The 25,069-nt window shown below is 48.0% G+C and overlaps 1 protein-coding gene across 3 annotated transcripts in view; it reads left to right on the forward strand.

Annotated features, from left to right (window-relative positions):
• RNF216 (ring finger protein 216) overlaps positions 1-25,069 on the forward strand; it is a 78,128-nt gene that overhangs the window by 49,717 nt on the left and 3,342 nt on the right. For all 3 annotated transcript variants that reach the window (XM_005141653.3, XM_031042425.2, XM_031042424.2), the window contains 3 exons: positions 13,793-13,890; positions 16,259-16,481; positions 24,693-24,762. In XM_005141653.3, the coding sequence (XP_005141710.2) occupies positions 13,793-13,890; positions 16,259-16,481; positions 24,693-24,762 (391 nt within the window). The remainder of the gene's footprint in view (positions 1-13,792; positions 13,891-16,258; positions 16,482-24,692; positions 24,763-25,069) is intronic.

A 25,069-nucleotide genomic window follows, 5' to 3' on the forward strand; every position in this document is an offset into this window, starting at 1 on the left:
CCTTCCCTTCTCCTGTTGCAACTCTACCCTCATAGCAGGAGCTGTGTTTGTACAGAGAGAAGGCCACTTTGAGAGCTTGCTGATCATCTGTATGCAGTGTGCTGCGTGCCTGTCTGGTGATGAACACAATGAGACTCAGGGATGAGGTTTGGGGCAGGGGAGGGAGTTGTGTTGCCATGACAATGCAAATTGCAATGGATGACTCTTCAGATAAAAGCATCATGTTTTCCAAGGGAGAGGGAAAAAAGAGGCAGTGTAAAGTAATAGCAGCTGAAATATGGGGTGAATTCTAGCTTCAGGAAGATGCAGCTTGCTAGAAAGACGTGGGGCTGTAGGTGCTGATTCAGGAGATGTTCTTCCCCTTGGGGTGCTGAGGGAGCATTAAGATCATCCTGCAGGAGCCAGGCGTCCTGTGAGTAAGTGTCCAGCAAGTTTTCCATGCAAATATTTGCACTTGCAGTAATGAGTTCCAGTAATAGCTGAGTGCTGACTCGCACCGTGGGAGATGCTGGGCAAGCAGGGACCGTGCACTGACTGATAGAGCACCCAGGGAGGATACAGCTGCCAGTCTGGAACAGCCAGGCACAGTGCAGATGGCTAACTATCTATACTGTTGTGCCTGGAGCAGATTCCTCTGTGTTACCACTGTCCCCTGGAAGCCAGAAACAGTAAGGATGTATTTAGACGAGGGATAGTGAAGTCCAATAGACCTCATCCTTCTCTAGGGGCTTTTTAGGAGTCTCCTTGATGATCCTGTTTAGATAGAACATTCTAATCCTGTTGTGAATCGACAGTGGAGTCCAGTTTTGTTTTCAAGCAGTGTGAGATCTGCTTTGGCCTGGCACCAAGCTGTCCTTTCATCCCTCTTTATCGTAGACTCCACAGACCACAGTGAAATGGACTTTTCTTACTGTCATTCTCCCAAGGAGAAACTAAACTTATCCAGTTGCTTGTCATTCAAGATGGGTGATGATTGCACTGGTGTCGCAGCCTGTTGTGTCTTGTTGAGCACAAATAGACATTCCAAGGAAGGATGGCATCATTAGATGCAATCCGGTGATTCTTGTGACTGTATAAAAATAACAGGACTTTTTAAGGATGAGTTATTTTTAGCAGCCTCCTGTCGAACAGCACCGTGAGGTTTTGCATCAGAAAACAGTAAAATTGAGGTATTATACCTGCTTTTCTCTGAGTATGATACGTACTGAGGGTCTTGGTTCATGTAAAGATTGGCATTGGAAGTTGTTGGGGCAGCTCACAGCCCTTTGGTTTCCCTGCAGAGGGACATCAGCATCAGGTGTAGCAATGGGACCCAAAACCAGCCATGCACTTAGTGGTTAGTGAAGATCTGATTTAAGAAGAGCCTGGTTCAGACAATGCACCCAAGGAAACCTTGCAGCCTGAAGCTGTGTGATGTCTATCTGCTCTGTGTTTAATTTGGGTGGTTTATTGTGTCTTGGAGAGGGTAACTTTGCTTGTTCTGTAATGAGACTTCCCTGTAAGACAGGGTGTTTTCCAGCCTTGGTCTGGAAAGCTGCTCTTCCAAGGAAGAGGTTCCAGATTGGTGCCCAAAGCCAGAAGGTGCTGGTGTTGTGGGGTTTCTGTTGTAGTATATCCTCTCTGCACTCCTGGGAAGTCAGTTAAGGGTATTCATATACTAAAGGGAGAGAGGGTTACAGATCTCAATAGCTGCTCACTCTGGCTGCTGGGCAGCATCTAACCTATCACACCAACCCATTTCACAAAGGTACTCAGTTGTAGTGTGTATATTACCAAAGGTGAAGCTTATACACCTGGAAAAGGCTGAACAAAACTCAAGATAAAACCTGGAAGTGGTCTTGGGAGCTCTACTGGTAGAACTTTCTGCTGGAGAGCAATTGGAGCCATCTGGGAGATGCCTGAAGTGAAGCAGCTTGTCCTAAGGTCTGGTGTGGGGCAGAGCAATATCCCCTTTGGTATAAAGGGGAAGGACACAGATCCTTCAGTGTTGTCTGGAACTGTTGTAGTCGAGAGGCTGGTGCTGGGGGGCATGCACCCATCATGCATGTGGCAACCACAGCAAGGAAGAAGCTTAGAGATGCAGTGAATACAAAGAGGTGATTCTTTGACATTCTCTAAAATGCCTTTATAACATAAGCTCCAACTGTGTGGTTCCCTCAGTAATAACAGCCTACCCCCTAAAACTGCAATGGATGATGTCTTGGTATCTTAACATGCACTAGAAGCATGATGCTTTTTCTCCCCCAGTGCCATTGTGCAGACATCATCACCCTTAAGACAAACTGAAGCCTGGGTTCATTTTTACTCCTGAAGGCACAATCAGCCCTGTGGGTTCCACCCGATGCTGCTGCATTGTTCTATGTGATTCTGAAAGTGAAACAAAACTGAAACTGTCCTCTCAGCTGTTGTTGTTGAGGTATCCTGAAGGGCAAGGAGTTAAGTGCTGATGGCAGCCAGTGCAGGATCAGCGCAGGGTCATTTAGCCTTCATCTTGGTGTGAGTGGGTTTAAATACATCAAGTGTTTAATGGTGTAAAGGTAACAGAAAACTTTCTCATTTAAGAAAAAGGGGAAGGGACATAGAAGCAAAGTTACTGTTCCTGAATGAAATCACTCCTCGCTGCTCTTATTTATGGATTGAGCATATCTGTGTTGAAGCTCAGGAATGCAGAATAATATCTGATGGAAGAAACGTAGGGGTTTGGTAAGCAAACATAAGCATGCCATAACTAAAAGGCCAAGTGCATTCCTGATTTAAATGAAATTCCTGGCTTGTTAAGTGTCTTTTTTTCAGCAGATGCATAAGTAGGTGGTGTGGAAAGAAGCATTTTGGGTCACCTGGTAAAACAGTGCTTGTGCAAAGCCTTCACTGAGGCTTCCTGGTCTATGTACAGGAGCCCATGAGCACTTCCCAACCCTGCCTGTTTGCTCCCATCTCTTTTCGCTCCCTTCCCTTTTGTCTTCCTTTAAAAACGACACATCTGCCTCTTTCCACTGTTTGGTGTCACATCCCATGTGCATCCCTGATGGAAGAGGGAGAAAAACCTTCAATCCTTGCAGGGGGGGGACAGGACGGTGGCAGCCTCTGATGCTTCCGCAGTTTTAAGGAAGTTGCTGAAGTTCCTCCTTGATGACTCCCTCGGCACAAAGGTGACAGATGGCTCTTTTCCTTTTATGGCCAATAGTGCTGGTTTCCCTTTGCAGTCAAATCCTGGGTCAGAAGTGGAAGGGAGAAGTCAGGCAGGGGGAAGGCGCTGGTTTTACCAGCTCCCGCTGGGTGAGGATGTGATTTGCGACATAGGAAATTCTAGGCTAACATCAGCCGAGTTTCAACATCCACCCAGAGGTGCTGGGTTTGTTTGCTCGAGGGGTGCCTTAGCTTTGTTGCTTGAGTCACAGTCCCTGATTGCTGCCTTCCCTTCATTTCATGGGGAGGTTATCTAGTCCAAACATGAGATGGTTTTCAGGTAGTCTGATTGGGTCTAGATAATTCTGATTGAATCTACATGAGCATAGGACAATACCCACTTCTTTTTGACAATCACCCTCAGTCCTTTAAACCAAGTGAGATGCCTTGGCCTCCTATGGTTGTCTCAGAATGGTTTTCTTCTGGACCCTAAAAAGCCATTTCCTACAGCAGTTAATGTAGCCTTGGTGCCTAACACTTGGCACTGGCCTCACTCATTAGCTGAGAGCAGGTAATGTCCCTCTGGGTGGTAATTGCTGATGGTGTTGGTAAGCCAAAAGCAGTTTTGTCAGCCAATAATGTCTGTTACAAATCATCCGTGGATGCAAATGGTTCAATGGATTTGAACCTTAAAAGTCTTTTTCCAATAAAGTGAATCTACTGTTTCTTGCTACAAAGTGCTTCATATCCTGTTTCACGACATTAATGCAAATGGCTTACTTGGCAATCGGTTAAACTGCTCTTTTTTAAGTGGTAGAGCTCATGTTTCTTCCCCTGCAGAACCTGTTGGCTGACACTTTAGTTCTTATTCAGCACTTGAGCTCTGAAATGAGGAGGAAAAAGAGAGTAACTGGTTAGGAGAGTCTGTCATGATGTCCTCGGGACTGTCCATGAGCATCCTTCTCTTCCAGAGCTGCTGACTGAAACAAAATGGTTCCCTTATGGGCTGGAAAAGGTCATAAGCTGAAACACTATTCCTACCCTCGTCCAACTGGTTGTAATTACCCTACTTGCACTTTCGAACAGCTGAATCTGGCATTTGAAGCAAGAGTGGATGTGGGCTCACTGAAACCATGTCAATGTTATCTATCTTGTGTTTCATTCCAGCCACCTCTCACTAAGTCACCATTTCCAGTTGTGGGTGTATGGTTGAGGCTTCTCTTCTAGGGAAAGGTGTTCTGAAGACTCCATCCTTTGGTGGTTGGCTGCTGTGGTGTTTGCTGACACAGAAGGCCTCTTCCCCAGGGTTACCAGCTGGACAGTAGCAGCTAACCATTTCCTCATGTGTTGGGGAAGCACTTTGGAAGTGGTTTTCAGTGGCATCCACATGTTCCTCAGCTCTGTTTTAATGATTACAGTGTGTTTGGAGCACACTTTGGTGTTTTCTCCTTCTTTTCCTTGTCTTTCCAATAGAGATCCTATGAAAATGAGCACAGGACCTGTAAGCTGCCCTGGGGAAATGGCCAAAGCCAGGCCTGTTCCTAAAATCCTTACCATGTGCTGCCAAAACTGTTGATTTAATCTTTGAGTATCCCATATTCTGCATGTCTGTGGTTCTGAGGGTATTGTACTTAATCCTGTCAGAGGAATTGCATGGACAGGGTAACTTAATCCACCCTTTTAATAAGGTAACCCCCAAAGCACCACTCTTGATCCTTACCTAAGTTTGACCACACCAAAGCACTCCATGCTTGCAGTTGTCTTAACTCTTTTCTTCCTGTATGGATGTAGAAGGATGGAGATGGTCTGCGTGCAGTAAAGGTGACCAGTGGACCCTTATCTTGCACCAGAAGCAGTGTTCCTTGGTGGCCTGGGTTGGTATGATGGCTTTCCTTCCTCTGGACCAGCCAGAAGATAAAACTGAACTAACATCAGTGATATAGTGTGAGATATCCCAGTTTGGTTTGCTGTTGTGGTTGGGTCATGGCAGAAATGGATTGGAGCTACTTGGGAATGACTTGCTGGGTTTCAAATGGATCCCTGGGGATGAGGTGGCTCTACTGAAGCAAGGGCAGAAGAGGGGAACCCGGTCTTTCTGATCAGAGTTTGTAAGTGTGCCAGAAAGGGAACTACTTGCCTTGGCATTTCACAACAGCAAGGGTTGCAGCGCGCTCTTCCCATCTCTCTTCTGTTGTGTCACACTGGGACCTCACCAAAGTTTCAGGATCCAAGGAGTTTTCAGTCTCATTTTCCCTGCCTCTTGCCCAGTCCCATGTGATTGTGCAGAAGTGAGCCTGTTGCTGGATTATCAGCTTTTGTTTCAGAGCTGGTGCAGGTAGAGAGGCCCCCCATGGATGTGCTAACTCAGTTTAGCTTCAGTGTCTGCAGGTCTGAGACGGTTTTCCTCTTATTCCAAATTGTTTCCAAGCTCCACATTTTTCTGTAACTAAAGGAAAGGTGAATTGAAAGGGATTATATGACTTAGAGGAAAATCAAATTACAGATTAAACAACTCTTCTAATTAAAAGACCAACATGTCCTGAGTTACCCTTGTTTGGCAGGATATTGCACTGTTACTAACCTGCCCAGCATCCCTCAGGAGTTAAGGTCAAGATTAGGCTGCTCTGGGGGTAAGGAAGCACTTTGTACCATGGCTTTGGATCACTGTATTCCCTCAGCCATGCTTCTTGTCCGGGCTGGAAGGTTTGTGCTGGGTATTCCTCTGTTGTTGCAAAGCCTCAAGGATAGCCTTGCTTTTACCACTGGCTTATTTTAGTGCAGCAACTGAGCTGCAGCTGACTGTCACATTGGTGAGTTTGGGAGATGGAGGTTACCAGTGCAGAGGGCTGCACTGCTCTCAGTTTAGCTGCAGGAAATGCTATAGCTATAAATACTCTTGTTACAGGGCTGGACTCTGGCCCTTAAACCATGCAGTTCAGTTCAGGGGCTGCACAAAGATCTCATGGGGAGCAGCAGGTAAGAGGTCACTGTACCACGTAGGCATTAAACTATTAAATCAGATGCACTGCTGAGATTTCAGGAAGGCCACATATTACTTTGCTTTCATTTGTCTTGGTCATGTCTTTATCCTTTCTTTATCCAACATCTTTTCTCTCCCTATGGCCAGTTTAAAGCTAGGAGCACCCTACTTTGGGCAGTTCTCCTCCTTTGGGTTTAATTTCCCTGCCAAAGCAAGCTGTACTCTCCCAGTTTCTGAGGGTGTATCTGTATCTAGAACAAAGCTATTCACCAGCATAGCTCTGCTCAGATCACATTTCTCATCCCTTGCTGGTGTTATAATGACCTGCAGTGCTAATTTCTGCTGTAGGTAGCGAGTACGGTTTCAAAGGCTCTAAAATTGGAAATGAAGTGTGTTAATGCTGCTAAATTACCGTCCAAATTGCCATATTGCAGAGGCTCATTGCAAGCGGTTGTAGGTATGTTATATAAATGTGGGTCTCCACGCAGCTCTTGGCAGAGGAGAGGATATCTGTAAGAGTTCCTCATGCCATCCTTTTGTAATACAGTAAGATCTGGGAGACAGCAGGGGGAGAGAGAACCACATAGGATGGATGGCACTGAAGGAGCTTCCTCCAGTTCCTGCCACCCTGGGTTGGGGTTTGTGGCTGGGTTGAGGGTGATTTGTTTGTCATGTGGTGGTCTAAGAGGGAAGTTTCACAGTTAACTTCAGTGATTGTTCCTCCTCTCAGGCTTACAATGCCTTGTTAGCACGTACCTCTGCAAAGCAGATACCTTGCTTTTGTTAGTGCCTTAACACTGAGGTGATTGGGTGCAACCCTTTGACCTTCCAGAGTTATCCTTTAAGAATCAGGCTCCTTGTCTTGAAACCTACATCTCATCCTCTCCTAAAGTCTTTTTTGCTTCTCCCAGTTCCACAATTACTACTCCTGTTATTTAGCCCTGTTAGATTTCATCACTTAGAGTTCCAGCATCCCTTTTTGTGTGAGATTGTAGGATTGAATGGATAACCTTGGATCTCCTCTGCTGAATGGGGTAAGGCAGTCTGCACTGGGAGGAGAGGCAGGAGGGTCAGCTGCTGAGTGCTTTGAGCTAATCTGCTAGTATTCAATTATTTACATTGGCTGTGCAGGCACGGAGCTGCTGTCTGCAATCCTTCCAATAGAGCTGAAAACTGTGGTTAACAATTAGACAGGTTTTCAGTAGCATGGACTGAGCTCCTTTTAACTTTCTGTGCTGGAAAGGAGCAATATGACCTCAGGGATATTGATTTAAGCATCTTCAGTGTGTCTGGATGTAACCTGCCTTTATAAAGGGACCAAGAGGTGGTTTCCTTTGCTTGCACTGCAGGATGAGGGGTGACCACTTCTGGGTAGGGTACAAAGGCAATTCACCCTGACCGTATCCAGACCTGCTGGAGAGATGCTGTGTGTGGTATCAATCCCCTTGAGGCAGGAGACTAGCTCCTGATAAATGCCATTTTAGGGGGACAAGCTTATTCTTATGAGAAACACTTGTTCCTCAGCTTAAAGAAGGGATCCTGGTGTGGTGAATGTGTGATGCAAATACTCCAGTTGCTTCTTCATGCAGCCAACCTGCAGCTTGTGATACGTTCCTCACCCCTCTGGAGCTTGAGAGGAAGTAGCTTTGAAACAAAAATACTTTGAAAACATCCCAGATAATGGGGGGGAAAAACCCAAACTTTAAAGTTTTGTACAAAATCATGCTTCTCACTGTTTCTCTTACCCCAATGACCCTGCAGTACACGAGCATGAGCTCAGTGATGCTGATGATACTGATGCTGAGCAGCACTTGTGTGAAGCTTCAGGTATTCCTGCTCTATGGGTCTCTAACCACTCCACCCAGCCAGAAGCTGACCTGGCCTTTTAAAGTCAAGCTCTGGTTTGGTGTATGTGTTTCAGGAACTGCCAGGTTGTAGAGAGTGCTACTGACCTAGGCAAACATGGGGTGCGAGTTACCATGTGTTTCTGGTTCTAAGAGGCTAATGTAGATGACCCAGATCTCTGTGGAACTGGCCTGCCAACGTGTTCCTGGGAGCAAAAGAGCATCTTAAAGGTGGGGAAGGGAGTACAACGTGCTTGATTTAATAAGGGCATGTGAAACAGAGGAAGCATTGATTGAAGTCATGTTTTTGGGGGTTTAATATATGGCCATAAAAGCTTTAACCACCCCTCAGCTGTTGGATACAGACGTGTGTTTTTCTCATCCAGCTTTTCACTCTCCATCACTCACAGTTCTCTACGTTTACGCCCTGGCACGTTCTTACAGCCTCATCCAAGGCTTCTCCCTTTGCTTTATGTCTTCCTGCAGCCTCTCCCCTCCCAGAATCAATCTTGGTCTCCTCCTTTCTGTCCCATTGCCAGGAGCTGCACTGTGGCCAACAGCCGCTGAGCGGCAGCCCTGCCCAGGAGCATCCCATCCTGGGACCCAGCACAGCTCCGGGGGGAGCACCAAACCCCCATGGCTCCAAGGGATGTCCTCCCACCACCCATCCAAGGCACAGTGTTTGCTTTTCCATCCTGTATTGGTTTCCATGTGCTTGGAGTTGGTATCTGCTGCCTATCTCACCCGTTGCGTGCAGTGATGCTGGTGGCTCTGGGAGCAGAGAACTGCAGCGGTTCCTGCTGGAAGGAGCAATCTGTACTGGGTGTACTGGGGTCCCTTTTCCCTGCGTGGATGTTTGTACATCTCTAAAGAGGGGTCTCTCATCAAAATGAATTGTCTTGGGCTGGATTATAGCCACTTTATCCCTGCATAATGTATAGGAAATCCCTGGAGCAGCCTCGAAGAGGTCTGCCCATGAGAGCTTATCCATGCTTAAATGTTGTATTCATTCAGCTACTTCTGCATCCATTTTTAGTGAAGGTCAGTGCAGCTTTAGGGACAGGGGGGGCTCTGTGGGGAGGAAGGCTCTGTGGTTCTTTGTTTTCCCATTAACTCGTCTGCTTGGGCATTGCAGCCCTTTAATTAAACCAGCGCATTATGGACTGGCCCCAAGGTGCTATTCTAAGACCGTTGCATTCACATCTGCTTTTGGGTAAAACTTGGCCTGTTTGAGGTTAGCTTGTGCTATTGTGTGCCTAAAAGTGGGAAGAAGCAAAGAATCCATCCCTGGGGCTCCATCCCCAGCCAGCATCAGAGGGATATGCAGCGTGTTTTACCTTCCCCTCACTCCTAGCAGGGAGCACAGCAGCAAACCCCGGGTGTGCAATCAGCAGAGACCGCTGGAGTGTGCATCCCCCTTCCTGGGGGATGCAGGGAGTTACAGGCACAAGGATTTCATTAACCAGCATATGGAGAGCTAAGGCAGGCGCTGGGCTGCGCTCAGAGCCACCACTGAGAGCTGGAGGGCGGTGACGACAGCCTCAGCCACTGCCTGTTGTTGTTGGAGTTGAGCTTCACCATCACCACCACCACCTCCCTTTGCCTTTTGCTCAGTCAGGAAAGGGCTGAGTGTGAGTTCCTGCAGCAGTGCTGTGGGCAGGCAGGCTGTGATCCGTGTGCATCCTCTGATGGGTTTGTCCATGTGGCATCTATGGGTTGAAAGCAGGAAAACTGGCCTACGAGGAAGCAGGAAGAGGAGCTTTTTACATGGCACATAGTGAAAGGACAAGGGGTGATGGCTTTAAACTGGCAGAGGGTTGATTTAGGTTAGGGATTAGGAAGTTCTTCACTATGAGGGTGCTGAGGCACTGCCCAGAGAAGCTGTGGCTGCCCCATCCCTGGCAGTGTTCAAGGCTGGGTTGGACACAGGGGCTTGGAGCAACCTGCTCTAGTGGCAGGGGATTGGAACTGGATGAGCTTTAAGGTCCCTTCCAACCCAAACCAGTCCATGATTCTATGATGTACATTGCTGGCAGTGCATACAACAGCCAAAAGGACATGAAGACAGGCAGGGAGCAGTCAATAACTTGTGTTTTGGGTTTGGTTTGGTTTCCCCTCCTTGGTATATGGGCTGGACCTTGGAGAGTTGTTCAGCAGGTAGCAGAGTGAAAGATGCTTAAGCTGTGTTCTAAAACCTGCAGCATCCATTGCAGATACAGCTGAGGAAGGTGGTAGGTTCACATAAAACACTCCCTTCTACCTTCCTGAGGTGCTGGGACAATGAACAAGGATGTTTAAGGATTGTGCTGCCCTTGCTAAAAGCAAACTGGCCACCCTTAGCCAGGCTGGCCCTGAGCACAGAAAGCTGCGTATCCGCACTGCTGACCCTGGGAACAAAGGATCCTCCTGAACCCAAACATGTTTGTGTTAATCCCGGCTGCTTCCTGGCGGCCAGCGAGAGGAAACGGAGCCACTACCTCTAACAGATGTACAGTGAGGAGATTACAGTGTGCGATTAAACACCCTCTCCATCACATCCTCCTCCCTGCTGTCCCAGCACGGCGCATTCATGGACTGTCCCAGGCTGCCTGCCAAGCTCGGGCAGATGTAACAGGCAGCAGATACTTCATCTCCTGCATCCGTGCCTGCTCTGGAGCCCTTTGCTGATGCTAAGGCTCTTGTGCAAGCACAGCAGCCCTTGCACCAAAAGCATGAGCTGCGTTAGCTGTGCCTGCCTGTGAGGCTGGGGAAAGGCAGGAGCAACACGGGATTCCCATCATCCAGACATGGTGAATGTAGCCGGAAAGCTGTTAAAACTAAACCTTGCTTTCCCCAGTCATTAGGCCAGGGTTTGCTAATGGACAAGGTGCTGAAGAAGTTGGGCAGGGGGCTGGTTTTGGTGTATTGACTTGGTTTGTGGATGCTGCACTTGGGGTAGATGATTTCAGGGCTCATTCCCTCTTTGTGTTGGTTTAAGGCAGTGCCTTATATTGGAGTAGCCAGTCCTAATGCCATGTGCTGCTCTTTCAATGCAAATAATCTAAGCTGCTTGCAAGCAGTCAGCTGTCCTGCTGTGTGTTTAGGTTAATGAATATGGTAATGGCAGAGTGTGGTTCTTTCTCAAATGAAAAGCTGTTTCTGAAACAAAAGAAGCCCTCTGGAAATTGGAGAGATCACAGTGGTCACACGTGAGATGTGCAAAACCCTCATCAGGCAAAGTGGGATGGACTTGACTGGGAGTGAAAATTCAAGTCACTTTCCTGTTCATGGAGCAGAGCTGTGACCTTGGTTATAGGCTGAAGCCTTTGATCCATGGGCTTCCTCCCTGCTTTTGTGTGAAGGGGTCCAACACAGGTTCCTGTCAGTGCCAACAATGTGCAGTTGTCTTGGGCAGAACAAGAGGAGCAGTGGCATTTTGCTCCGCTAATGGCACATGTATTGTCCATTCCTCTGCTCTGGAGAGGATGTGGCTGGGTCAGAGGCAGCACCAAGTGATGCTCGGAGCTGGGAAGCCATGGGGACGTCTCCATGGGGTGCATTGGAACAGGCAGAGCTGCCTGTGGGCTTTGCAGCTCCTCGTGGCCAACATATCTTGGAAAGGATCCCAGGAATGTGCACAGCTGCCGTGGCACTTGCTGTGCAGCAGTAGCAGTAAGGAGGAGAACCGGATACCTGCTATCTCACACCATCCCATCGTGTCTGGGAATCTGCATTGGGAATCTGCATTGCTGTGCCTCTTCCCTTTCTCCTTCCCTGCACTGAAATCCCTTTTCCTGAGTGCAGGAGACAACTGTTTGGCAACTGCCAGCAGCCTTAGCTCAAGGGAGAGCATTGTGCTTAATGCTGCAGCGTGCAAAGCAAGGGTGGTGGCAGTGGCAAAAGGCAAAGGGAATGGCTTGGTAAGAAAGTCTTAAGTGGCACCATCTGCTTCCAAAGGACATCGTTTCTAGTTCAGCAGCGAAGGAGGCTCCTGGAGTTCAGTAATTGGGAATAGTAGGCTCCTGGCTGGAATGTGTGCCAACCCTTCTGGCAAAAAGCTGTTCAGTCTTTGTTGCTGGCATGTGAACGTGGGTCTGTGTAGCCAGGCTCCAAAGACTGGGTTTAACCCTTGATGGATGTAAAACTTACCCAAAGCCTTACAGCACTTTTGATCTTGGAATGGCATATGGCCAGGTGTTGAGAGTGAAAGGGGAAGGTGGGTCCTCATTGAGGTACATGAGCAGCTCCAGGTCTGATCCTCCTGCGCTGATAACAGCCAGATGTGACCTGCCAACAACACACCCGAAATGGTGCCTGTTTTAACAGCTTTAGCAGGAAAACACAGGGTATGATGTATGGTTTATGAGGATCAATAGGACCGTGGTGTTTATTGCCCCTCAAAGCTAGTACCAGCCTGCCAAAGGGTGTGTTTGCAAGGTAAGTGATCCCAAAATCCTCCGCTGAGCTTTCAGGACACAGTCACACACTTGGCTCTCATCTTACTATAGCCTTTACCCTGCAGTCTGCAGACGTGTCTGGTTTACCAGCCAGGATGAGGAGCCTTTAATTCTGCAATGAAAGCACAAGCTCTTGCACATCTCCCAGCGAGCACAACTACAAACAAGGCAGCATTGTGCACCATCTCCTAGGGGTAGCTTCCTTGGAAGCTTTGGCCTTCATCCTGTTTGTCCAATGCGTGATCAAAAGAGTGTTGCTGCCTACGCGTGGCTTTAAGCAGTTAATTCTGTTCCATACAAGTGCCCAATTTCTTCATTAAAATAAAATGAAGGTCATGCAATCAAATAAGATCTGTGTCTGCAGACATCAGCTTTCAGTAACAGTGTGAACAGAGCTCTTTTGGGACCTTCTTTGGTGTGGAAGGGAAGAGGATGCTCCATAACCAGATGGGTTTTCCTGCCAAGGGGGAGAAAGTTGGATTGAAAAGCCTGAGCTCCAGCCATCCTGGAGATGAAACAGTTGGACTGTGAAACGTGTACTTTCTTCCAAGTTTGATCTGGATGTTTTTTAATCTTCCTCAAATTAAAAGGGAAAAAAAACAAAATCTCTTGTTTGACCCAAAACAAACTGATGTTTTCTTTGGCCAACCAACTGAACGAACCGACTTCTCCCCAGTGTTAGGCCAAGTTCCCTTGCCAGCAGTGCCTCCACAGCCCTCCTGTTCCGCACAGCTTTACCAGTCCTGGATTAGAGCCTTGTTGCTAAAGAGTTTACAAGAACAGGGGAATTCAGACCCTTGCTGTAAGCTTAGTTCAGCAGTTCTGGTTAAACTTGTAAATATTTGTTCATATTCCACCTCTGTTTATGGACATTCATCCACATCCTGCCTTCTAAAGCTGTTTCCTTCTGTAAAGAGCTTTGTTTTGGGGGGGGTTTACAAAGCATAATGTGGGTACTTTGCTTGTGTGCATGGTGAAGCAGAGGTTTTGATGCAGCTGCAAGGTTTCCATCGCCTGCTCAGCTAAAGCTCTTTAAATGAAGGTGAAGGATTTTGGTCAGGAAACAATGAACCTGATGTCCTGTAGCACCATGTTTTCATCTTTGCAGTCTCCTCTAGGAAGCAGCTGGTGAAATTGGTAGCAATTCCATGAGTTTTAAGTGAACTGGAACTTATAGACTTATTTTGTACCTATGCTCTTGTGCCTAGGAAAAACCCTTAGCTGCCATTATTTGATGGACTTATTCTGATCCCTGGTGGAGAACAGACCTCCATAGCAAACTGTCAGCCCCATCCTCCACTGATATCCTGTAGCTTGGTGTGGGAAGAGTGGAATTTTCCCAATTCCTAATGCAGATAATGGTGTGCTGGGTCTTCTCTTCCTTTAATGCTTGTTATCCTCATCAGGAAACATGTCGGAATTGCCAAGTGCTGTGGAAGGAGCACATAAACCTCACCTGCGAGCAGCTGGCTGAGAAGGATGAAATCAAATACAGGACATCTGTGTAAGTAAACTCCACAACCAACCAACAGCAGGGGGTGGATGAACCCCCAATACACTCTGGTGTGGAGGGGGTGAGAAACCCCTCTGTTCTTGTAGCTGGCAAAGGCCCTCAAGTTCTGCTGGGTGTCCTTCCATCAGGGAGGTCCTAGGGATGTCAAAGCCAAGGAGTCAGAAGGCTCTCAGGATAGGATTTCTTTCTGTGGAATATACTTGGCAATGGATCCAGCAGGTAATAGGAGAACGTGGGAGAGCTGTCACCAGACCAGCCTGCTCCTCTGCCTTAGCCCAGTGTCTCTTAGTCCTCAGAGGTGAGAAAACCCCATTAGTGTTGCTTCCAGGGGGAGAAGGGAGATGTTGCACCGAGGCAAAGAAGTGTATAGAGTCACAGTAAGTTGTGATTGCCCTTTGAGATTCCTGAGAGGAGATGATGTGTGGATTGCTCAGCTCCTGCTTGCTGGCTTTGTGGGAGGAGATGTGTTTTCTTACAGAAGCTTGTCTCTGTTTCTGGCTGGTTGGTAGGAATTGTTCCAGAATGGAGCCATGTTTTCAGGTGTAAATCCCCAGTGCTTCCCTAGAATCTATTGATCACCCTCATTGCTACAGGAAACGACAAAATCCTCTGCCTTTAGGGAATAAGGGATGGAGCAGTCAAATGGGACTTGCCCACGTTGCCTAATCCTTTCCTTTCTGATTTAGAGTCTGTCTGGCATGAGTAGGGGTTGGAAAGCCTCACCACTGGGAGGCTGAATGACTGTTGCTTGCTCATCCTGCAATCCCCAATTGAGAACAAAACCTTTACACGTTTGCTGTGACTTCTTTTCCCTGCCACTCCTTTCCCCATAGGAAAGAGGACTGAGGAGGAGCGAGTTGTCATGTCCCTAATAAGGAAAAATACCAGTTGGAAAACCTTTAGCAGAGCATTGCTGGGGAGAGATGTGTCTCACTGCCTGCTACAGTAAAAGCTTCCTTTTGAAGCGCTGTGTAAGGAAAGGGAAGCGCAGCTGGAGCTCAGGCCAAACTTCCTGCCTTGCTCAAAGCTTCCCAAAAAATATCTGCAGCAGCAGCATCCTGTTGAGGAGCGGAGGGAAGAGCAGCTGCAGCTCAGAAAGTCATCTCAAGTGGGGGTTTCCCCCCCTCCATCTCTATTCTTAGCACATCTCCAAATGCCTGGGTGCAGATCATAGCAGGTATAAGTGCATGGGAGCTTTGGGTAGCTGCAAGGCTGATGTTCCCACTTCACCATTCCCTCCTCCTCCGGCTGTGCTGATGGAGCTGGTTGTGGGGCTGTGCCTGCTTTGCTGCTATGATCCTCCTCTAAAATACCTCCCTGTCATCCCCCAGACACATGTGGAGTTTGCAGGTCCTCTAAAGGAGTTGGGTGGAGATGCCTGGCTAAGGAAGATCATTCCCCACTGCCAGAGCAGCACAGCCAGAGAGCTGTGCTTCCCTCAATGAAAACACAGCCCTTTTACTCTTCTGTCATCAGATTTCACTTGTAGGTTGTGAATTAAACTGTAACGTGATCTCCAGCGGTCAGAAAATTGGCCCTTAGGATGTCAGCTTATATTCTTAAGTCTTTTAATTAAAGGACTGAGGCTTTCCTCCAGTTCTGTGCCAAAATAGCACTGCCACAAGCTGAGCCCTTGCACTGGAGCGTGGGCTGCTGCCAGGATGTCTCCTGGGGACAAAGGCTGTGCTTTGTCCTGGATTCCTGTTTGTGCTCTGTTAAAACCCATCTCTTGAACCTAAAGCAATAACCTCTGGAAAATGCATGCAGGGAATTGTAAGAGAAAGGGGGAAAGCCCAGTCTCTGTGGGGACAGATGGGATTATTTTCCAGTTACTGATTGAAATCTAACAAAAACCAAATAAATCTGGAGCGTAGCAGCCAGGCTTGGGGAAGAAAATCCATGGTCGTGGCAGCTTTGTAGCCAGAGCAACAGGCAAACATAAAACTAGCTCGTAGATGACAGCCAAGGGTTTGCTTTTCCTGAGCTTTATCTCCCAGGCTCTGTTTCTCCACAGCCAAGTCAAGCATCCATGTGCCCTTTGACTTGCAGCTTAAATTCCTCCCAAGCCAAAGCCCGGCGCTGTGGTGTTTTGGCTCACATGGAAACCAGGATCAGGTCTGCAGCATGCAGCCAGTGATGGACGTTCTTTCACTTCATTTGTTCTTGAGTTGTCATGGGTCAGCTCCAAGTGGAGCTGAGCCCAGACCTCCTTGGAACAGCGGGTGGGCCATGGGGATGGCGTAGGAGGCAAGAGGAGAGGGTTGGAGATGGGGGTTAAAGCATGGCTGGGATGGCAGAACAGCAGCTTTAACACAGGCTGATGGCTTCAAACGCCCCTTCCCTCTCTCTTGCATTGCAGAGAAGAGAAAATGACAGCAGCCCGGATTCGGAAGTGCCACAAGTGTAGCACCAGCCTCATTAAGTCGGAGGGTTGCAACCGCATGTCCTGCCGCTGCGGCGCTCAGATGTGCTACCTCTGCCGGGTTGCCATTAACGGGTACGACCACTTCTGCCAACACCTGCGGTCTCCAGGTGTTCCCTGCCATGACTGTGACAAGTGCTCTCTCTGGACAGATCCCACAGTAAGTAACAGAGGACTTTTGTGAATGCTTTTTCACCCTGATTCCAGCTACTGTTCCATGCCAGCGTGTTGAAGTCCGTGCTTTCCACCAGAGGAAGAGGGTTGGCTTTAGGCAGCCCAGCTTTTTTCCTCTCCCAAGGCAGCTAAAAAACACACTGGAGAAGCCTACATCAGCACAGAGGCACTTCTGACCACAACTTGGAAGGGAGCATTGCTGCTTTATGGAAAAACAGCTCCTGTTAGGCAAGGGGTTTGGCTGGAAGTGCTTTGAGCGTTGTTCAGGGGCTTGTGGAAAATGCTGGTGGAGAGCGTGTGCTGGCACCAGGCACAGTAGCCAGCATTGGGATTATTTGGACTCATTTTGCAGCGGAGATGCTGTTTGGTTCAGCTTTGCATCTGGAGGCAAGGAGGGGGTTGTGTCTTTTTGCTGCCCAAAATCCAGCTGCTGGCTCTGCAAATCCCTGTGCAGAGATGGACCCATGGAGAAAACTGCCTGGAAGCCAACAATGAGGAGTTAGAGCTGGGTCTGTTCTCATGGCTGTTGTCAACAGCTGCAGAGAGGGAACTGAAGCAGAGACTGAGCTCTAAGGGAAGCTGTAGTAACTTAATACAGCTTGTAGCTGTGATGAGCATGGGAAAACTTAGTGCAGTGTCTCTGTAAATAGAGGTCTTCAATACCAGAGATCCAGGAGTGTAGGTAGGAGCAGGAGTTGCATTTCCTTGTGTCAGCAAAGCGGCAGTGAATTGTGGATCTGCCTTCCCAGGGCTTGTCTGAGCTTTGTTGTTCCCAACACGTCTTTGTCTCGGGCTGCTCCAGTTGCCAGACTGCTCCCAGCCCCTCTTTCTGCAGGGAATGTGCACAATCCAGGCTTGCACAAAGGCAAGGAAAAGCCACTCTAAATCTCTCCCTTCTATCTGCAGGCTCCTGGGGATTTCCCAGCTGTGTTGCAACCGATTTCCCAGTCCTCTGCTTGCCTGCTTTTATTCCCTGCATTATCCTATCAATGCAAGGTGTTAAACTAAACACAGACTTCTCTTTCTAGACACCCCTGTAGTGTTTCTGGCACCTGGATATGCACTCCTCAGATTCCTGTCCCACTCCTCCTCTCTTTCCACCAGGATGTGATTCAGGGCTCGGCAGTGCTGGCATCCTTTGTTCCCATCAGGCTGCTGATTGTGCTGGGTGCTGGCATTTGTTCAGAGCCAGAGAAAACATGAGGCCTCTCAAAAGACCCGGACTGTACTTAGAAATAAAGAAATAAATAGGCAGCACAAAGAGGACGCTGTCACCAGGCCCTTGCCAGCTCTCTAATGAACCAATGTTGTGGCAAAGAAACCTTCCCACTGTCAGCAAAGAGCTGGCACTGCTCTTCATCAGTTACTATTGTTATTTCTTGTCTTTTGGGCTGATTGAGTGCTGGAGGCCGGGGAGGTGAAGTTGGGTGAGTCTCCTCGCTGCAAGGAGTGATGTGAAACTCAGGTGTGGGCTTCTGAGGTTCAAGTGATGGAGATCTGTGTGCGTTATCCCACTCTGTGAGGGGCTTAGTGACACTAACCCAATCCCACCTGGGTGATCTGCACGCTCAAATGGGACGTGGAAACTGGGATTAACGTGGTAGGTGTGAAGAGGGGGAATGAATTTGAATCTTGGCATGGGGATATGGAAGAGCAAGAGGCCATAGAGAGAATGGCTTGTCCTTTGTCAGGGATGATGCACATCCAAAGGATTGCCCCATCCCAGTTTTGCTGGCTGCTGCATTGGCATGTTCTTGTACTTTTCTCAACTCCTCTGTTTCCTCTTTTGGCTCAATTTCTTCTATTCTGTTGAAATCAGTAGACAGCTGATGCTGTATATATAGGAAGAGAGTATCTGCCGGGAGCTTACACACGTTTGCAGCCACACGTGTGAGTACAGAGAAGATGGGTTGTCTCATCGCCTGTGAAACTGCAGCCCATCACTAAGGAGCAGACACTCCTCTCCCTGGACTAGGTTCTGTGTGACACCACACGTATGACACCACAGCCTGGCTTCCAGAGGGTGGCAGGATGTTTTTGTTGTGATTTCTGATAGATTTATGTACAGCCTTAACTTAGAACCATCTTCACAGCAGGCTGGTGCCATGGTCACGGTAACACGGTCTTGTCTGTTCATGTTTCATTGCTGTTAGAGCTTTCTGTCAGACCTGGATGATTTCCTGCCTTTGTGAAGGATCTGGTTTGGGTCTCACTCCCCATTACTTAAAGCAAAATTCATTTTTAAGTAGGGAGCCTTTGTTCTTTTCCAAGTGTTTAACGTTTTCTGAGGCTGAAATGATTCTTGCGAAAGCAGAAGTGAACCTATTCATTAACTTGGGTTAAAACCAGATTAAGGGCAGCCCTCTAGGAACTGCAGCATCTGTAAGTCTTTGTCTCCAATGATCTTGAGAGAATAAAGCAGGCACAATTTCCCATCATAAAAGGTTAGTTAGAATCTTGTGCCTGTGTTGTCATGAGGCTCGAGTCTGATTTAAAAGCAGTGGTGCAATATTTGCTGGCTCAGAAACAAGCTGCAGTCGGGCTGTGGTCAGCAGCTTCCAGGGTTGCAGGCAGTCATCACTTAATCACTGCATTTCTTCTGGAGCTCATCCGTGCCCTGCACCCCTGTAGGGTATGAACACGGGCCAAGAGCGATTCTCACTTGGCCAGAGCTCCTCATGTTCCTCTCCTGCAAAGCCCGTGCTCGCCTTGGCTCAGCTCACTGAGACGGTGCTGGCTGCTGCAGGGGCTGATGCAATAATGCCGGAGACAAAGCTCAGGATGGAGCAGTGAGAATTGGCTCTGGGACTCAGGGCTGTGATTTCCCTCCTCTCAAATATCCATAGCAAAGCTCTGTGTGTTTTAACTGGTACATACAAATCCTGTGGTGCAGTTTGGCTAATGCATTCTGCCTGGTTTGGTAAACCAGGTGCTGCTCTCATATGTATTCATTTCATACTCCTCTTTGGACTATCAGCATATTACATAGCAGCTTTTTTTGGCTTTAAACTTTAAGATGTTTTCAGTAAACTCTTAAAACACTCCCAAAGGCCCATCATTAAAGTTCAAAGCAGAAGACTAATCATTATAAGGTGTTTGCAATGACTCCTCCTCCTAGCATTATAAAAAGAAGATGGTGAGCAAAGACTGTGTAAAACTTCAAATGCATTAAGGTAATGCAGGAAGGACACAGCACTGCCTTTAGGATTTGGAGGGGGGAAAACACCCCTAAACCCTTCTTTTTTAACATCCTATAAAATGCCTTAATCATAAGCATACAGTTAATTCAGGCTGTTCACAGGGAATGCCTGTTGCTAAAATAGCTCTGCATGTCTTAAACGCCAGCGTGTGCTTCATCCCCGTCCTGGCCCCCCTTTTCCTGCAGCACTGCGGATGCTCTGTTCCAGTTACAACACAGCCTGCTTTTATCCCCTGCTTCCTGCTGCATGGAGGAACATGCCGGAGACAGCCGATGCCTGTTCTTGCTCAGGATCTCCGCAGCTGATCTGGGAATGATTTGCAATAAAACCCCTTTAGTCCTTTGGAAGCCTCCGTCGTGAAAAAAAGCAGCTCAAGTTTATTAGGAACGGCTGCAGCCACACACACGTGGAAAAAGAGAGCTGAAAAGAGCCACAGAGGGGGAGACAGTGAAGCCTGAAGGCAGGGGAGGGGTTGTGCAGCCCAGGAATGGTTCCCAGGTCTCTTGTTTTCCCTGGTTCAGGAGGCAGGCAGCAGCTTTCCTGTGACACTTCATCATTACAGATAAGGAGAGCTCTCAGAAGCTCCCTGGATGGCACTTTTGTTCAGGGCAGAGGAAGGGGTTATTTGGGGAGGTTGTGTCTGTGTGATTTGCAGAGCTTTTATCTCCTTTGCTGCTGTGTTTCCCTGTTCTGATGGGCTGTTTGTTTCTCCAGCAGCTCTTTCTCTCTGTGTGCAGGGCCCTGTGTGGATGCTGGATGCAGCATTGTTGAAACAGGCCATGAAAAGGTGCCTTGCTTAGCAACCCAGCCCAGCGCTTTAGTTAATCCAGCCACAGACCCGAGCCACCCTTTCTGCTGTGATTGGCTCCGTGCTCACTGCATTCCCTGGATTCAATGGGAGAGGGATGAAAGGAAAAGCCTTCTCCATGCCGAGACCCTTTTGTGGGTGTGGGATCATAAGGGCAGGCTCTCAGGGATGAACATCGGTGGTTTTGGCTGCAGAACTGGGGATGGTTCCAGCAAAGAGCATTCCACCATCAGCTGTGGAGCAAAGCAGGGTCCTGTTCTGCCACTTTAAAATGCAGCTGCTCTTCATAACCACGTTTGCTTTCTGTGGTGTTTGCAGATGAGAAGGGTGAATACATCTCAGATCCTTTACATTTTCTTCTTGGCCACCTCCCTTCTCCCGTGATGCAACAGAGGATGGGGAAGGGCCACGCTATAGCATTGCCCTGTGTGTTTCCTCTCAGGAGAGGCAAGCAGCATCCTTCCTCCAAACCCATGCAGGCTGGGCAGTGCTGAGACCCACCAGGGCTTGGGGTTGCTTTTAGCCTTTTATCTTTCTTTGTTGCTGTAGGCAAGGCAGCTGACAGGAAGATGACTGTTAACATGACAAGATCAGTCCCTTCAATCCATGCAGCCACTGAATGGGCTATTAGAATCATAATCTAATCCTTTATTAAGGGGCTTGAACCCACTCAGGCAAATGGACACAAGAGGCTTTTTGAGCTCGTGCTGCAGCCTCCACCCCATGTGACATTAAATGGGGTTTTCACCATAAAAGCTATCCCTAAGTGTGCTAATGAAAGCTTAATCTTCGGTGTGGATGCTTTACCCCTAGATGAATCTGTCACCTCCCTCCGGTTACTGCGGAATCAAAACCCTGCCTTGGCTTCTCATAGCTTCTCATTGATGTAAACTGGAATAAGCAGAACTTGTGGCACCGGTTTCCCTTCACAAATACCCTAAAACTGTCTCGCTGTGCACATTGCTTTTTATGTTGTTCCGTTTGGGATGTGGGTCTTTCATAAACACTGCAGGTATTGAGCTGAGCTCGGTATCCAGCACTTGCCAAGTGTAATGTCAGCTTCCTGGGTAGGAAGGTGCACGTTGTGCAGGGTATTCTTTCTGTATTAATGGATACCAGTGCTTCAGGAATCCTGATGCAAAGAAAAAATCAAAGCCAAGGTTCAGCATGTGGGATTGAATGTAAATACCTTAACCTTCCAGTGTGAGAATGCACTTTTATCAGCAGAGAAGTAATGAAGCTGTCCTTGGAGAGGAACTCTTCATCAAGGGCTGTGGTGATAAAACAAGGGGTAATGGGCTCAATCAAAACAGGGGAGAAATAGGTTGGATATAAGGAAGTTCTTCCCTGTGAGGGTGCTGAGGCACTGGCACAGGGTGCCCAGAGAAGCTGTGGCTGCCCCATCCCTGGCAGTGCTCAAGGCCAGGCTGGACACAGGGGCTTGGAGCAGCTGCTCCAGTGGAAGGGGTCCCTGCCAGTGGCAGGGGTTGGAGCTGGATGAGCTTTAAAGTCTTTTCCAACCCAAACCATTCCATGATTCTATGTAGTTTGTTATATCTCTGCTGGGATTTACAGTCATAGAAGTGGTCAGCAACTTGTCATCCTGATTTGGGTCTGTTCTTGGCATGTTTTTTGCATCTAGGGGGTGTGCTGTAAGGTGTAGCCCCTCTTGAAGACCAAGAAGGGATATGGAGTTCAGTAGGGATCTCTGGATGCTGTATTTGAAGTGATGTGGTTTATATTGTCCTTACAAGACAGACATCACTTCAGAGCTCTGGCAGATGGGCTTTGCTGTTCTGCAGTTCCCTGTTGCCTTGGGAGCTGCAGTAATTGAAGCCAGCATCACCTTGGTGTGCATGCAGCTGGCTCTCCGGCCCTGGGGGCACATGGCTTTGTGGATCCTCATTAGTGTAGAGGTCAGCTGCAGTTTAAACTGGGAGGGTTGAGTAGCCCTCACTGCAGGAGGATCTTGTTCTGTTTGATGTGTCCTATTCCCCTGATGTCAACCAGGACTGACCAGTATCAACAGCAGCATTTGCAGGAGCTGCAGCATCACAGAGGGTGGTGTCAGGATGGGGTGTCCCTGGAAAGCACCATTTCAGAGGGTTCATCACAGACTTAAAGTAAAAGCTTTTCTGTTGAAGCTAGAAGGGACTTCTGCATGTTTCTAGGCTTTAAGGTGAGGTTTATGCCTTTGTGTGAGGGATGGAGATTGGATGATCTTGTTCAGTTGAGCTTCAGATACATTTCTTGTCCTATAACTAAAGAAAACCTTTCAGGTAAGTCTTTTCCAGTAAGTGGCAATAAAATGGGAGACGTGGCTCTCTCCGTTGTCAACAGCATTGCAAAATACAGTCTGAGAACAACAGAAAATGAAGTCTTGGAAGTTTTGGGCCACCCTTTGTGAGTCTGCTCAGGCAGCAGAGGATGTTTGGTGCTTGTTGCAGAGCATGCCCACGTTGTTTTCCAGCCAGGGAACATCACAGTCTGAAGCTTGGGGTGTAATTAGAAGTTCTGTATAGGCTCAGAAGAGCCATTCTTCAGCAGTTTTTATGGAGATAGATAGGCTGTAATTAACAGTCCATGGAAGCAGCCTGCTTGGGAAAGAAAAAAGCATGTCCTGGAATGTCTTCATTTTAACTGTTGACTCACAGAAGAATAAGAGGGAGGCAAGTATGGAGCTGGATGGTTTTCTGCAGATTAAGATAACTTCAGTCTCCCAGGGAAACCTTATCTGGAGGCTGGAGAAGGGCACATCTTCACAAGCTTCCCATGCTGGACACGTGCAGGACCTTGAGATTGGAACTGGGAAGCTGGCTTGACTTAAAATAACTTCAGTGTAGCTGCACACATGAAGTGTATTTCCAGTTGAGTTCCAGCACTCATTAAAATCAAGGCTATTTTCCACATTAAGAGTGTTCAGGAAGAAATGTATCGGGATGGGCAGAGCTGAAATGAGGATGGATAAACTGAGGCAGAGTCTTGTGTGTTGAGGGGGGCTTGGGGTTTCCCTCCTGCCCCACTGGTGGTTTGCAAGCACTAAGTGCTCCTTAGCACCAGAGCATCCCAGTGCCTGATGCAGGTGTTGTGTGTCACCAGCAGCTCCTGTTCTTGGCCTTCTTCCCTAATAACTAACATTAAGAGCACAAACACTGTCCAGGCAGCTTAGCTATTCCCATTTGTTTTCTGAAAGTGCCAGGTAATGTTTCATCCCAATGGACACGGAGCAGCAGCAGATGCAACCCTGCAGAGACCAGGGGGACCTCTGTTGCCATCGCTACACATATGGCCAGCAGCAGCATCTGCTGCCTGGCACTGAAAGGGAGCTGTCTCTTGAGTTGGTGGGTGTGATGTTTGTTACCCCGATAGCTGTTGCATGCTGTGGTGCAGTGAAGAAACTCATTTTTCACACCTCTGCTTGGGAGCAGATAGTCAATAGCTCAGGAGTTGCACAGGACTTTGTGCATCCCTTGATCTGGTAACTGGTGGCATAAAAGCCATCCTTAAGCTACCTGAAGCTTCTCTGCATTGTTTGGTCTCTGTGCTGCTCCTTTGGGTTGGGAAAACCAAAGGTGACAAGAAGCAGAATGATGCTTTCCACTTCTGCCTTGTCCTTGTGTCCTTGGTGAGCAGTGGGTCTGAATATACTTCTTATAACCTCTAGATAGACATTAAAGAAACATATTGGGATTTATGCCCTCCTCTGAGTTACAGATAAGATCTAAATGGCCTCGTCAGGGTAGTTTAGCTACTAGAGCCAGGATTTAAGTTGTGTTAATTCCAGCTGTTGGGCCAAAAGCTCTGGAAGTGCCAGGGTAATGTAAATATTTAATAGACTATTGCCATTTAAAAGATTAACAGCTCTTCAGCAATGCTTCACATGGGAGGAGCTGGGCTGCCCTTCTCTGGTCTCCATCCAGGCAATGGATTTTAGCACTGATCTCCCAGGAAAACCACTCTTAAACCTCTTGGTGCTGCTCTGTGGAGTAGGCTTAGCTCTGTGCTGCAGTCCCCCTTCACAGCCTTGCTTTGGACTAAATCTAAGTCAACCCCAAATAAGGACAATTCAGCTGAATTCACCTTTTATTTCCCCATGCAAACGTGCTGGAAAGAAAGGCAGTGTTGAGAGGATACAAGGTTGATGCAGCAGGAATTAACCCACGGACTCTTGTGTTCCTGTGATTTCTAGGAAGACGATGAGAAGATAATCCAGGAGATTCAGAAAGAAGCAGAAGAGGAGCAGAGGAAGAAAAATGGAGGTAAGTTGGTCTGTACCTGTGCTTTGGTATAAAGCTGAGGGCAATGGGAAAGCAAAGATCCCAGCTCCTGACAAGTCTGCACCTGCACTGGATTCTCCCCACAGCCTGGCTGTGTGCAGGCTCCTCCATGCATTCTGTGCTGTACCAAGCATCACCCAAAACCTGCTCCAGAAAGGAGTGTAAGGCATCACCCTGGGAACCTGTCTGGCTTTAAAGTGCTGTTGCCTACAGGCTTTTGCTGTGACAGTGAGGAGGCACAAGGCTTGTGTCCAGCTCCCTTGGTGCCGGGTGTGATGGATGCATGGAC

Source organism: Melopsittacus undulatus, chromosome 8 (assembly GCF_012275295.1).
Source record: "Melopsittacus undulatus isolate bMelUnd1 chromosome 8, bMelUnd1.mat.Z, whole genome shotgun sequence".
In the NCBI taxonomy this organism is placed as follows: domain Eukaryota; kingdom Metazoa; phylum Chordata; class Aves; order Psittaciformes; family Psittaculidae; genus Melopsittacus; species Melopsittacus undulatus.